Here is a 14,476-nt window from a genome sequence, read left to right on the forward strand (position 1 = left end):
TCGGCTGCACCGGCCGCCCTTTGACCCCCCACACAAGGCCCTGGCCCTGGGGAGGCTTTGGGGGGCTGCTTGGTCCCCCCCGGCTGGTCCTTTCTCCCCCGCCCTGGCCCCCCTCTGGGGGGGTCGCTGGGCATTTCCTGGAATTGCAACGTGAAGACCGAAGTGAAGCCGATCTCTCGTCGATACTGATTTACTTTCTGAGTTCAGACTGAAAGCATCTGCCCATCACGAAGTCAATCAGCGAACAAAAAAGTAGAGGCCAGGGGTTAAGGTCGGCAGGTGGAGGCTTTTGCGGCTCTCAGCGTCCAGATCGACCTCCCCGTCGCGTTTCGTTGCTGGAGTGTCCGACAGTCCAGCATCGCAGAGAACTAGCACGAAGGCCGGGCGCGGAGGAGGCTCACGCCTGTCATCGTAGCAGCCTGGGAGGCTGAGGAGGGAGGATCGCTCGAGGTCGGGAGTTGGAGGCCAGCCTGAGCCCAAGAGCGAGACTCCTGTCTCTATTATGAAAATACAAAGAAATTAGCTGGACAACTAAAAATATATATATAGAGAGAGAGAGAGAGAGAAAATTAGCCGGGCGCGGAGGCTCACGCCTGTCATCCCGGCACTCTGGGAGGCCGAGGAGGGAGGATCGCTTGAGGCCGGGAGTTGGAGGCCAGAATGAGCAAGAGCGAGACCCCGTCTCTAATTAAAAAAAGAGAAAGAAATTAGCCAGACACCTAAAATCATATAGAAAAAAAAAAACAAGCCGGGCGTGGAGGCGCGTGCCTGTCGTCCCAGCTACTCGGGAGGGAGGCCGAGGCGGGAGGATCGCTGGAGGTCAAGAGTTCAAGACCAGCCTGAGCAAGAGCAAGACCCCGTCTCTACTGAAAATAGAAATAAATTAGGTGGACAACTAAAAATATCTAGAAGAAAAAAAAACGAGCCGGGCGTGGAGGCGCATGCCTGTAGTCCCAGCTACTCGGGAGGGAGGCTGAGGCGGGAGGATCGCTGGAGGCCAGGAGTCGGAGGCTGCTGTGAGCGAGGCTAGCCTGGGCGACAGAGCGAGACTCTGTCTCTAAAACAAAAAGAATGAGCACATGACAAGAGTTTTATTTTTTATTTTATTTTATTTTTTTTGAGACAGAGTCTCACTTTTGTCGCCCGGGCTGGAGTGAGCGCCGTGGCGTCAGTCTCGCTCACAGCAGCCTCCGACTCCTGGCCTCCAGCGAGCCTCCTGCCTCGGCCTCCCTCCCGAGTAGCTGGGACTACAGGCATGCGCCTCCACGCCCGGCTCATATATATATTTGTATCTATTTCCGGTCGACCAATAAATTTCTTTCCATATTTTTTAGCAGAGACGGGGTCTCGCTCTTGCTCAGGCTGGCCTCCAACTCCTGACCTCGAGCGAGCCTCCCGCCTCGGCCTCCCAGAGAGCTGGGATGACAGGCAAGAGCCCCCAGGCCCAGCTAATTTTTTTCTATATACTTTTAGCTGTGCAGCTCATTTCTTTCTATTGTTGTTTTTTCTCTAGCAGAGACGGGGTCTCGCTCTTGCTCAGGCTGGCCTCCAACTCCCGACCTGGAGCGATCCTCCCGCCTCGGCCTCCCTCCCGAGTAGCCGGGGACGACAGGCATGCGCCACCACGCCCGGCTCATTCTTTCTTCTATATATCTTTAGTTGGCCAATTAATTTCTTTCTATTTATAGTAGAGACGGGGTCTCGCTCTTGCTCAGGCTGGCCTCCAACTCCCGGCCTCGATTGAGCGAGCCTCCCGCCTCGGCCTCCCAGAGAGCCGGGAACGACAGGCGTGAGCCTCCACCGCGCCCGGCCCGCATTGCTCAGGCCCGGTTGAACGTCCGCCCCTCGGGGATGCTGTCTCCTCGGTGGCCCGGCGCAGCGAGATCCTCCAGTCCCTGCCGCCCCGTGGCCTCCACTCCTTGGGCCTCTCCTGTGGCCGTGACTACCCCGGTTCCCCCCCGTCCCGAGCAGCGGTCTCGAGACTCTGTTTCCCCTTTAGAACCTTCTGGAACCGGCCTCTCCCGTCCAGTCGAGCCCCAGAGCTCTCGCCGCCCGGCGACTGTCCCGCCCCTTGACGACCACACGCGACGACGGGTCGTCGGGGTGCAGACTTGGCGCCGCGTAACCATGGCAACTGTCGCTAGGGCCGGTTGCTGGGGTTGGGCTCTGACGGCTGAAATGCTCGGACGTCCCGCTGAGGGGCCGGTTTTCGGGTCTTGGGGGGCTCTGACGGCTCAAATGCTCGGACGTCCCGCTAAGAGGCTGGTTTTCGGGGTCTTGGGGGGCTCTGACGGCTCAAATGCTCAGATGTCCCACTAAGAGGCCGGTTTTCGGGGTCTTGGGGGGCTCTGACGGCTCAAATGCTCAGACGTCCCTCTAAGGGGCTGGTTTTCGGGGTCTTGGGGGCTCTGACGGCTCAAATGCTCAGATGTCCCACTAAGAGGCCGGTTTTCGGGGTCGGGGGGCTCTGACGGCTCAAATGCTCAGATGTCCCTCTATAGGGCTGGTTTTCGGGGTCTTGGGGGGCTCTGATGGCTCAAATGCTCGGACGTCCAACTAAGAGGCTGGTTTTCGGGGTCTTGGGGGGCTCTGACGGCTCAAATGCTCAGACGTCCCTCTGAGGGGCCGGTTTTCGGGGTCTTGGGGGGCTCTGACGGCTCAAATGCTCAGACGTCCCTCTAAGGGGCTGGTTTTCGGGGTCTTGGGGGGCTCTGACGGCTCAAATGCTCAGACGTCCCACTAAGGGGCTGGTTTTCGGGGTCTTGGGGGGCTCTGACGGCTCAAATGCTCAGACGTCCCACTAAGGGGCTGGTTTTCGGGGTCTTGGGGGGCTCTGACGGCTCAAATGCTCAGACGTCCCGCTGAGGGGCCGGTTTTCGGGGTCTTGGGGGGCTCTGACGGCTCAAATGCTCGGATGTCCCGCTGAGGGGCCGGTTTTCGGGGTCTTGGGGGGCTCTGACGGCTCAAATGCTCAGACGTCCCACTAAGGGGCTGGTTTTCGGGGTCTTGGGGGGCTCTGACGGCTCAAATGCTCAGACGTCCAACTAAGAGGCTGGTTTTCGGGGTCTTGGGGGGCTCTGACGGCTCAAATGCTCAGACGTCCCTCTATAGGGCCGGTTTTCGGGGTCTTGGGGGGCTCTGACGGCTCAAATGCTCCGACGTCCCTCTAAGGGGCTGGTTTTCGGGGTCGGGGGGCTCTGACGGCTCAAATGCTCAGACGTCCCTCTATAGGGCTGGTTTTCGGGGTCTTGGGGGGCTCTGACGGCTCAAATGCTCGGACGTCCCACTAAGGGGCTGGTTTTCGGGGTCTTGGGGGGCTCTGACGGCTGAAATGCTCAGACGTCCCGCTAAGAGGCCGGTTTTCGGGGTCTTGGGGGGCTCTGACGGCTGAAATGCTCAGACGTCCCGCTAAGGGGCTGGTTTTCGGGGTCTTGGGGGGCTCTGATGGCTCAAATGCTCGGACGTCCCGCTAAGAGGCCGGTTTTCGGGGTCTTGGGGGGCTCTGATGGCTCAAATGCTCGGACGTCCCGCTAAGGGGCTGGTTTTCGGGGTCTTGGGGGGCTCTGACGGCTCAAATGCTCGGACGTCCCGCTAAGAGGCTGGTTTTCGGGGTCTTGGGGGGCTCTGACGGCTCAAATGCTCAGATGTCCCTCTATAGGGCCGGTTTTCGGGGTCTTGGGGGGCTCTGACGGCTCAAATGCTCGGACGTCCCGCTAAGAGGCTGGTTTTCGGGGTCTTGGGGGGCTCTGACGGCTCAAATGCTCAGATGTCCCTCTATAGGGCCGGTTTTCGGGGTCTTGGGGGGCTCTGACGGCTCAAATGCTCAGACGTCCCTCTAAGGGGCTGGTTTTCGGGGTCTTGGGGGGCTCTGACGGCTCAAATGCTCAGACGTCCCTCTAAGGGGCTGGTTTTCGGGGTCTTGGGGGGCTCTGACGGCTCAAATGCTCAGACGTCCCACTAAGAGGCCGGTTTTCAGGGTCTTGGGGGGCTCTGACGGCTCAAATGCCCGGTCGTCCCGCTAAGAGGCTGGTTTTCGGGGTCGGGGGGCTCTGACGGCTCAAATGCCCGGTCGTCCCGCTAAGAGGCTGGTTTTCGGGGTCTTGGGGGGCTCTGACGGCTCAAATGCTCAGACGTCCCGCTGAGGGGCTGGTTTTCGGGGTCTTGGGGGGCTCTGACGGCTCAAATGCTCGGACGTCCTTTCGGGGAAATGTGGAATTTCCGCCTGGCGTCTGGGCCCATCAAGACCTGGGGGCAGGGGCTCCGGGCACGTCTTTCCATCTTCACGCGGGCCGCCGGGCGTGCCGTGCCGTGCAGGCGTCTGGGGTGGCTGGCGGGCGTCCCGGGCACGCTGGGGGCCCCGCGTGTGCGCACACGGGGGGATTCGGGCGGGCGGGATGGACGTCCTTTGGCAAAGGCCGGCTCAGCGCCCGCCGCCGTCCTCCTCGAGGTCCGGGGGCGGGGGGATGAGGTCGCGGGGGTTCATCCTGGCCACCATGCAGAAGTCCTCTCAGAAATGCGCGGTCTTTAAGTCGGTTTGGTGTCGCTAGAGAGACCGGGCCGGGCGCGGCGGCGGTGGTGGCCCACGCCTGTTGTCATCCCGGCACTCCGGGAGGGAGGCCGGGGCGGGAGGATCGCTCGAGGCCCGGGAGTTTGAGGCCAGCCTGAGCAAGATTTGAGACCCCGTCTCTACTAAAAATAGAAATGAGCTGGACAACTAAAAAAAAATATATATATATATAGGAAAAACGGGCCGGGCGTGGTGGCGCGTGCCTGTAGTCCCAGCTACTACTCGGGAGGGAGGCCGAGGCGGGAGGATCGCTGGATGCCAGGAGTCGGAGGCTGCCGTGAGCGAGGCTGACGCCGAGGCACTGTAGCCCGGGTGACGGAGCGAGACTCTGTCTCGAAAAATAAAAAAATAAATAAAGAAATCAAATGCATTGTCTTAGTCGATTTGGTGTTGCTTCAACAAAAAACCTGAGACTGGGCCGAGCGCGGAGGCTCACGCCCGTCGTCCCGGCACTCTGGGAGGCCGAGGCGGGAGGATCGCTGGAGGCCAGGAGTTCGACGCCAGCCTGAGCAAGAGCGAGACCCTGTCTCTACTATAAATAGGAAGAAAAATTAGCCAAATAACTAAAAAAAATTGAAAAAAAAAAAAAAAGAGCCGGGCGTGGTGGCGCGTGCCTGTGGTCCCAGCTACTTGGGAGGGAGGCCGAGGCGGGAGGATCGCTCGAGGTCAGGAGTTCGAAACCAGCCTGAGCAAGAGCGAGACCCCGTCTCTACCAAAAAAAAAAAAAAAAAGGAAAGAAATGAGCTGGACAACTAAAAATATATATAGAAAGAATTAGCCGGGCGTGGTGGCGCATGCCTGTCGTCCCAGCTCCTCGGGAGGGAGGCCGAGGTAGAAGGATCGTTTGAGCCCAGGAGTTGGAGGCCAGCCTGAGCAAGAGCGAGACCCCGTCTGTACTAAAAAATAAAAAAATAGAAAGAAATGAGTTGGACAACTAAAAATATATATATATATATATATATAAAAAGAGCCGGGCGTGGAGGCGCGTGCCTGTCGTCCCAGCTCCTCGGGAGGGAGGCCGAGGCGGGAGGCTCGCTTGATTGAGGCCAGGAGGTGGAGGCCGCTGTAAGCGAGGCTGACGGGCGACAGAGCAAGACTCTGCCTCAAAAAATAAAAAAAGAAAGAAAACAACAAAGAAGAACAGAGCTTGCCTGGGCCCAGAGTCCCGACCAAGCGGGGCCGTGGCGGCGGTGGGGACTGAGCCCTCCGGGATCCACCGCTCTTCGCGGCAGGTGCCACAAGCCGGGCTTGGGGGCGGGCGGGGACGAGAGCTGGGCGTCACGGCGTGGGTCTCTGGTGTCCCGTTCATCGCCGTGACCGCTGGTCCAGGCCCACGAGGCGGCCCCGAGAGAGGCCGGGAAGGCCGAGCGCCGCCGAGCGCGGGAACCCGGGATCTTCTGTTCCTCAAAGCCACAGCGTTGTCACCCCCCTTCCTTGCATGTTCTCAGAGCAGGGGACGGGTCCCCGCCACTAGGTGTCACCGGCCGCCAGCGCCCGCCAAGTTCTGTCCCCGCCACGGGGCCGTCCGTTCCTGCCTCTTCCTCTTTTATTTATTTATTTTTTATTATTATTTTTTTTTATTTTACTTTTTTTTTTTTTTTGAGACAGAATCTCGCTTTGTTGTCCAGGCTAGAGTGAGTGCCGTGGCGTCAGCCTCGCTCACGGCAACCTCAATCTCCTGGGCTCAAGCGATCCTCCTGCCTCAGCCTCCCGAGTAGCTGGGACTACAGGCATGCGCCTCCACGCCCGGCTAATTTTTTTCTATATATATTTTTAGTTGGCCAATTAGTTTCTTTCTATTTATAGTAGAGACGGGGTCTCGCTCTTGCTCAGGCTGGTTTCGAACTCCCGACCTTGAGCAATCCGCCCGCCTCGGCCTCCCAGAGAGCTAGGATGACAGGCGTGAGCCTCAGCGCCCGGCCTATGTTGTTTTTTCAGGCTTGAGCAAAGTTAAGGGAATGCCTCTTTCTCTTAGAGCCCGGGAGGGTCCAAGACTTGTTAAAAAGGAGGGGGGGGGCAGGTCACTGTCCGTCAGTCCGTGTGGAGAGTGGGGGGCGCGTTCTGCACATGCGCACTGCGGGCCCGGGACGAGCTGGCCGTACAGAGGGACAATTAGTGTACAGCGGGACAAGCAGTGGCTGTACAGCGGGACAAGCAGGGGCTGTACAGGGTGACAGTTAGTGTACAGCGGGACAAGCAGGGGCCGTGCAGCGGGACAATTAGTGTACAGCGGGACAGGCAGCGGCCGTACAGCGGGACAATTAGTGTACAGAGGGACAGGCAGCGGCCGTGCAGCGGGACAATTAGTGTACAGCGGGACAAGCAGCGGCCGTACAGTGGGACAATTAGTGTACAGCGGGACAAGCAGTGGCCGTGCAGCGGGACAAGCAGTGGCCGTGCAGCGGGACAAGCAGGGGCTGTACAGGGTGACATTAGTGTACAGAGGGACAGGCAGGGGCCGTGCAGCAGGACAAGCAGCGGCCGTACAGCGGGACAATTAGTGCACAGCGGGACAGGCAGCGACCGGCCATACAGCGGGACAGGCAGCGACCGGCCGTACAGAGGGACAGGCAGCGACCGGCCGTACAGAGGGACAGGCAGCGACCGGCCGTACAGCGGGACAGGCAGCGACCGGCCGTACAGAGGGACAGGCAGCGACCGGCCGTACAGAGGGACAGGCGGCGACCGGCCGTACAGAGGGACAGGCAGCGGCCGTACAGAGGGACAGGCAGTGGCCGTACAGCGGGACAGGCAGCGACCGGCCGTACAGAGGGACAGGCAGCGACCGGCCGTACAGAGGGACAGGCGGCGACCGGCCGTACAGAGGGACAGGCAGCAGCCGTACAGAGGGACAGGCAGCGACTGGCCGTACAGCGGGACAGGCGGCGACCGGCCGTACAGAGGGACAGGCGGCGACCGGCCGTACAGAGGGACAGGCGGCGACCGGCCGTACAGAGGGACAGGCGGCGACCGGCCGTACAGAGGGACAGGCGGCGACCGGCCGCACAGAGGGACAGGCGGCGACCGGCCGTACAGAGGGACAGGCGGCGACCGGCCGTACAGCGGGACAGGCAGCGGCCGTACAGAGGGACAGGCAGCGACCGGCCGTACAGAGGGACAGGCAGCGACCGTACAGCGGGACAGGCAGCGACCGGCCGTACAGCGGGACAGGCAGCGACCGTACAGAGGGACAGGCAGCGACCGTACAGAGGGACAGGCAGCGACCGGCCGTACAGAGGGACAGGCAGCGGCCGGCCGTACAGAGGGACAGGCAGCGACCGGCCGTACAGAGGGACAGGCAGCGACCGGCCGTACAGAGGGACAGGCAGCGGCCGTACAGCGGGACAGGCAGCGGCCGTACAGAGGGACAGGCAGCGGCCGTACAGAGGGACAGGCGGCGGCCGTACAGAGGGACAGGCAGCGACCGGCCGTACAGAGGGACAGGCAGCGGCCGTACAGAGGGACAGGCAGCGACCGGCCGCACAGAGGGACAGGCAGCGACCGGCCGTACAGAGGGACAGGCAGCGACCGGCCGTACAGCGGGACAGGCAGCGACCGGCCGTACAGAGGGACAGGCAGCGACCGGCCGTACAGCGGGACAGGCAGCGGCCGTACAGAGGGACAGGCAGCGACCGGCCGTACAGAGGGACAGGCAGCGACCGGCCGTACAGAGGGACAGGCAGCGACCGTGCAGAGGGACAGGCAGCGACCGACCGTACAGAGGGACAGGCAGCGGCCGTACAGAGGGACAGGCAGCGACCGTACAGAGGGACAGGCAGCGACCGTACAGAGGGACAGGCAGCGACCGGCCGTACAGAGGGACAGGCAGCGGCCGTACAGAGGGACAGGCAGCGACCGTACAGAGGGACAGGCAGCGGCCGTACAGAGGGACAGGCAGCGACCGTGCAGAGGGACAGGCAGCGACCGACCGTACAGAGGGACAGGCAGCGGCCGTACAGAGGGACAGGCAGCGGCCGTACAGAGGGACAGGCAGTGACCGTACAGAGGGACAGGCAGCGACCGGCCGCGCAGCGGGACAGGAAACCCCGGGACCCCGAGCTCGGCGGGCACCGGCCCCGCGGAAGCCGCCGCAGACGTGGATCCTGCCGCCCAGGGCGCCCGCGTTGGAGGCGTTGGTCCGCAGGGACAGGAGGGGGCGCGGCATGGGGGGCCCCTCTCGCCAGAGGTCCCCGTCCGGGTTGTAGATCTCCACGGCGTCCAGGCACTGCCGGACCTGGCCCTGGTCCCGGCCCACGCAGCCGATCCCGCCTGCCGAGGACGAGAGGCAGGGAGGTCAAGAACGGGGCCTCCGCGGAGGCCGGCTCCTTCCCAGGGGTGCGCATTGGCCTTTGACCGTTCCCACCCCCCGTTTTTTTTTTTTGTTTGTTTGTTTTTTTGTTTTTTTTTTTTTGAGACAGAGTCTCGCTTTGTTGCCCAGGCTAGAGTGAGTGCCGTGGCGTCAGCCTCGCTCACAGCAACCTCAAACTCCTGGGCTCAAGCGATCCTCCTGCCTCAGCCTCCCGAGTAGCTGGGACTACAGGCATGCGCCACCATGCCCGGCTAATTTTTTCTATATATATCAGTTGGCCAATTAGTTTCTTTCTATTTATAGTAGAGACAGGGTCTCGCTCTTGCTCAGGCTGGTTTCGAACTCCCGACCTCGAGCAATCCGCCCGCCTCGGCCTCCCAGAGAGCTAGGATGACAGGCGTGAGCCACCGCGCCCGGCCTATGTTTTTTTTTTCAGGCTTGAGCAAAGTTAAGGGAATGCCTCTTTCTCTTAGAGCCCGGGAGGGTCCTCAGACTTGTTAAAAAGGGGGGGGGGCAGGTCACTGTCCGTCAGTCCGTGTGGAGAGTGGGGGGCGCGTTATGCACATGCGCACTGCGGGCCCGGGACGAGCTGGCCGTACAGAGGGACAATTAGTGTACAGCGGGACAAGCAGCGGCCGTACAGCGGGACAAGCAGGGGCTGTACAGGGTGACAATTAGTGTACAGCGGGACAAGCAGTGGCCGTGCAGCGGGACAAGCAGGGGCTGTACAGGGTGACAATTAGTGTACAGCGGGACAAGCAGGGGCCGTACAGCGGGACAGTTAGTGTACAGCGGGACAAGCAGGGGCCGTACAGCGGGACAGGCAGGGGCTGTACAGGGTGACAGTTAGTGTACAGCGGGACAAGCAGGGGCCGTGCAGCGGGACAGGCAGGGGCTGTACAGCGGGACAATTAGTGTACAGCGGGACAAGCAGGGGCTGTACAGCGGGACAGTTAGTGTACAGCGGGACAAGCAGGGGCTGTACAGCGGGACAGTTAGTGTACAGCGGGACAGGCAGGGGCTGTACAGCGGGACAGTTAGTGTACAGCGGGACAAGCAGCGGCCATACAGCGGGACAATTAGTGTACAGCGGGACAAGCAGCGGCCGTACAGCGGGACAATTAGTGTACAGCGGGACAAGCAGCGACTGGCCGTACAGCGGGACAAGCAGCGGACGTACAGTGGGACAAGTGGCTGTACAGCAGGACAAGCAGCAACTGGCCGTACAGCGGGACAGGCAGCGGCCGTACAGCGGGACAGGCAGCAACTGGCCGTACAGCGGGACAAGCAGCGGCCGTACAGAGGGACAGGCAGCGGCCGTACAGAGGGACAGGCAGCGACCGGCCGTACAGAGGGACAGGCAGCGACCGGCCGTACAGAGGGACAGGCAGCGACCGGCCGTACAGAGGGACAGGCAGCGACCGGCCGTACAGAGGGACAGGCAGCGGCCGTACAGCGGGACAGGCAGCGGCCGTACAGAGGGACAGGCAGCGACCGGCCGTACAGAGGGACAGGCAGCGACCGGCCATACAGAGGGACAGGCAGCGACCGGCCGTACAGAGGGACAGGCAGCGGCCGTACAGCGGGACAGGCAGCGGCCGTACAGAGGGACAGGCAGCGACCGGCCGTACAGAGGGACAGGCAGCGACCGGCCGTACAGAGGGACAGGCAGCGACCGGCCATACAGAGGGACAGGCAGCGGCCATACAGAGGGACAGGCAGCGGCCGTACAGAGGGACAGGCAGCGGCCGCACAGAGGGACAGGCAGTGACCGGCCGTACAGAGGGACAGGCAGCGACCGGCCGTACAGAGGGACAGGCAGCGGCCATACAGAGGGACAGGCAGCGGCCGTACAGAGGGACAGGCAGCGGCCGTACAGGACAGGCAGCGGCCGTACAGAGGGACAGGCAGCGACCGGCCGTACAGAGGGACAGGCAGCGACCGGCCGTACAGAGGGACAGGCAGCGGCCGTACAGAGGGACAGGCAGTGACCGGCCGTACAGAGGGACAGGCAGCGGCCGTACAGAGGGACAGGCAGCGGCCGTACAGAGGGACAGGCAGCGACCGGCCGTACAGAGGGACAGGCAGCGGCCATACAGAGGGACAGGCAGCGGCCGTACAGAGGGACAGGCAGCGGCCGTACAGGACAGGCAGCGGCCGTACAGAGGGACAGGCAGCGACCGGCCGTACAGAGGGACAGGCAGCGACCGGCCGTACAGAGGGACAGGCAGCGGCCGTACAGAGGGACAGGCAGCGGCCGTACAGGACAGGCAGCGACCGTACAGAGGGACAGGCAGCGACCGGCCGTACAGAGGGACAGGCAGCGGCCGTACAGAGGGACAGGCAGCGGCCGTACAGAGGGACAGGCAGCGACCGTACAGAGGGACAAGCAGCGGCCATACAGCGGGACAAGCAGTGACTGGCCGTACAGCAGGACAAGTGGCTGTGCAGCAGGACAGGCAGCGGCCGTACAGTGGGACAAGCAGCAGCTGTACAGTGTGACAATTAGTGTACAGCAGGACAAGCAGCGGCCGTACAGCGGGACAGGCAGCGGCCGCACAGAGGGACAGGCAGCGACCGGCCGTACAGAGGGACAGGCAGCGGCTGTACAGGACAGGCAGCGGCCGTACAGAGGGACAGGCAGCGACCGTACAGAGGGACAGGCAGCGACCGTACAGAGGGACAGGCAGCGGCCGTACAGAGGGACAGGCAGCGACCGGCCGTACAGAGGGACAGGCAGCGACCGGCCGTACAGAGGGACAGGCAGCGACCGGCCGTACAGAGGGACAGGCAGCGACCGGCCGTACAGAGGGACAGGCAGCGGCCATACAGAGGGACAGGCAGCGGCCGTACAGAGGGACAGGCAGCGGCCGCACAGAGGGACAGGCAGTGACCGGCCGTACAGAGGGACAGGCAGCGACCGGCCGTACAGAGGGACAGGCAGCGACCGGCCGTACAGAGGGACAGGCAGCGGCCATACAGAGGGACAGGCAGCGGCCGTACAGAGGGACAGGCAGCGGCCGTACAGGACAGGCAGCGGCCGTACAGAGGGACAGGCAGCGACCGGCCGTACAGAGGGACAGGCAGCGGCCGTACAGAGGGACAGGCAGCGACCGGCCGTACAGAGGGACAGGCAGCGACTGGCCGTACAGAGGGACAGGCAGCGGCCGCACAGAGGGACAGGCAGCGACCGGCCGTACAGAGGGACAGGCAGCGACCGTACAGAGGGACAGGCAGCGGCCGCACAGAGGGACAGGCAGCGACCGGCCGCACAGAGGGACAGGCAGCGACCGTACAGAGGGACAGGCAGCGACCGTACAGCGGGACAGGCAGCGACCGTACAGAGGGACAGGCAGCGGCCGTACAGAGGGACAGGCAGCGGCCGTACAGAGGGACAGGCAGCGACCGGCCGTACAGAGGGACAGGCAGCGGCCGTACAGAGGGACAGGCAGCGACCGTACAGAGGGACAGGCAGCGACCGGCCGTACAGAGGGACAGGCAGCGACCGTACAGAGGGACAGGCAGCGACCGGCCGTACAGAGGGACAGGCAGCGACCGTACAGAGGGACAGGCAGCGACCGGCCGTACAGAGGGACAGGCAGCGACAGGCCGTACAGAGGGACAGGCAGCGACCGGCCGTACAGCGGGACAGGCAGCGACCGTACAGAGGGACAGGCAGCGGCCGTACAGAGGGACAGGCAGCGGCCGTACAGAGGGACAGGCAGCGACCGGCCGTACAGAGGGACAGGCAGCGGCCGGCCGTACAGAGGGACAGGCAGCGGCCGGCCGTACAGAGGGACAGGCAGCGGCCGGCCGTACAGAGGGACAGGCAGCGACCGGCCGTACAGAGGGACAGGCGGCGACCGGCCGTACAGAGGGACAGGCGGCGACCGGCCGTACAGAGGGACAGGCGGCGACCGGCCGTACAGAGGGACAGGCGGCGACCGGCCGTACAGAGGGACAGGCGGCGACCGGCCGTACAGAGGGACAGGCGGCGACCGGCCGCGCAGCGGGACAGGAAACCCCGGGACCCCCGAGCACGGCGGGCACCTGCCCCGTGAAGCCGCCGCAGACGTGGATCCTGCCGCCCAGGGCGCCCACGTTGGAGGCGTTGGTCCGCAGGGACAGGAGGGGGCGCGGCATGGGGGGCCCCTCTCGCCAGAGGTCCCCGTCGGGGTTGTAGATCTCCACGGCGTCCAGGCACTGCCGGACCTGGCCCTGGTCCCGGCCCACGCAGCCGATCCCGCCTGCCGAGGACGAGAGAGGCAGGGAGGCAGGGAGGTCAAGAACGGGGCCTCCGCGGAGGCTGGCTCCTTCCCAGGGGTGCGCATTGGCCTTTGACCGTTCCCACCCCCCGTTTTTTTTTTTTTTTGTTTTTTTTTTTTTGAGACACAGTCTCGCTTTGTTGCCCAGGCTGGAGTGAGTGCCGTGGCGTCAGCCTCGCTCACAGCAACCTCCAACTCCTGGCCTCGAGCGAGCCTCCTGCCTCGGCCTCCCTCCCGAGTAGCTGGGATGACAGGCATGCGCCTCCACGCCCGGCTCGTTTTTTTTTCCTATATTTTTTTTAGTTGTCTAATTTCTTTCTTAGTTTCTAATTATTAGTAGAGACGGGGTCTCGCTCTTGCTCAGGCTGGCCTCCAACTCCTGGGCTCCAGTGATCCTCCCACCTCGGCCTCCCTCCCGAGTAGCTGGGACGACAGGCATGCGCCACCACGCCTGGCCCATTTTTTCTCTCTATATTTTTAGTTGTCCAGCTCATTTCTTTCTATTTTTTTTAGTAGAGACGGGGTCTCACTCTTGCTCAGGCTGGTCTAGAATTCCTGGGCCTCCAGCGATCCTCCCGCCTCGGCCTCCCTCCCGAGTAGCTGGGACTACAGGCATGCGCCACCACGCCCGGCTCATTTTTTTTTTTTTTTCCTGTATCTTTTTGTCGTCCAGCTCATTTCTTTCTATTTTTTTTTTTTTTTTAATAGAAACAGGGTCTTGCTCTTGCTCGGGCTGGTCTCAAACTCCTAACCTTGAGCGATCCTCCTGCCTCGGCCTCCCAGAGTGCTAGGGTGTCAGGCGTGAGCCCCCATGCCCAACTAATTTTTTTCTATATATTTTTAGTTATCCAGCTAATTTCTTTGTAGATTTTTTTAGTAGAGGCGGGGTCTCGCTCTTGGGCTCGGGCTGGTTTCGAACTCCCGACCTCGAGCGAGCCTCCCGCCCCGGCCTCCCAGAGGGCTAAGAAGACAGGCGTGAGCCTCCGCGCCCGCCCTGGTGAAGTCTATTTCTTTCCTTGTTCAGAATGAGCTTAAGAAATATATATCTGAGCCCGGAACGTTCTTGCAGTTAGATGAGAGCATGCCTGAGACCCTGCTCTGACTTATCCATGCCAGGAGAGTTGACCAAAGAACCTCCCTGAATTTTCTAGAATATTCCAGGATACAGTGGTACTGTTTAGGGGGAGAAGAGACATTGTCTTAGTCACTCATCTCTGCCTGTCCTTTGAAGGCCAACCGAGGGACAAGCTCCTGTAACACACGCTTAGTAAGTATTTTGAGCATTTCAGCCGGGCGCGGTGGCTCATGCATGTCATCCCAGGACTCTGGGAGGCC

General features: G+C 62.3%; 2 protein-coding genes across 2 annotated transcripts in view; one reads left to right on the top strand and one right to left on the bottom strand.

The window, feature by feature from the left end:
• The window catches only part of MGLL (monoglyceride lipase), a 401,877-nt gene that overhangs the window by 275,990 nt on the left and 111,411 nt on the right, over positions 1-14,476 (top strand). The gene's annotated exons all lie outside the window — the stretch shown is intronic.
• The window catches only part of KBTBD12 (kelch repeat and BTB domain containing 12), a 68,825-nt gene continuing 58,769 nt past the window's right edge, over positions 4,421-14,476 (bottom strand). The window contains 2 exon segments of the mRNA XM_075995588.1: positions 4,421-4,506; positions 8,639-8,838. Of these exon segments, the coding sequence (XP_075851703.1) occupies positions 4,421-4,506; positions 8,639-8,838 (286 nt within the window).

The sequence above is a fragment of the Microcebus murinus genome, chromosome 20, assembly GCF_040939455.1.
Source record: "Microcebus murinus isolate Inina chromosome 20, M.murinus_Inina_mat1.0, whole genome shotgun sequence".
Classification (NCBI taxonomy): Eukaryota; Metazoa; Chordata; class Mammalia; order Primates; family Cheirogaleidae; genus Microcebus; species Microcebus murinus.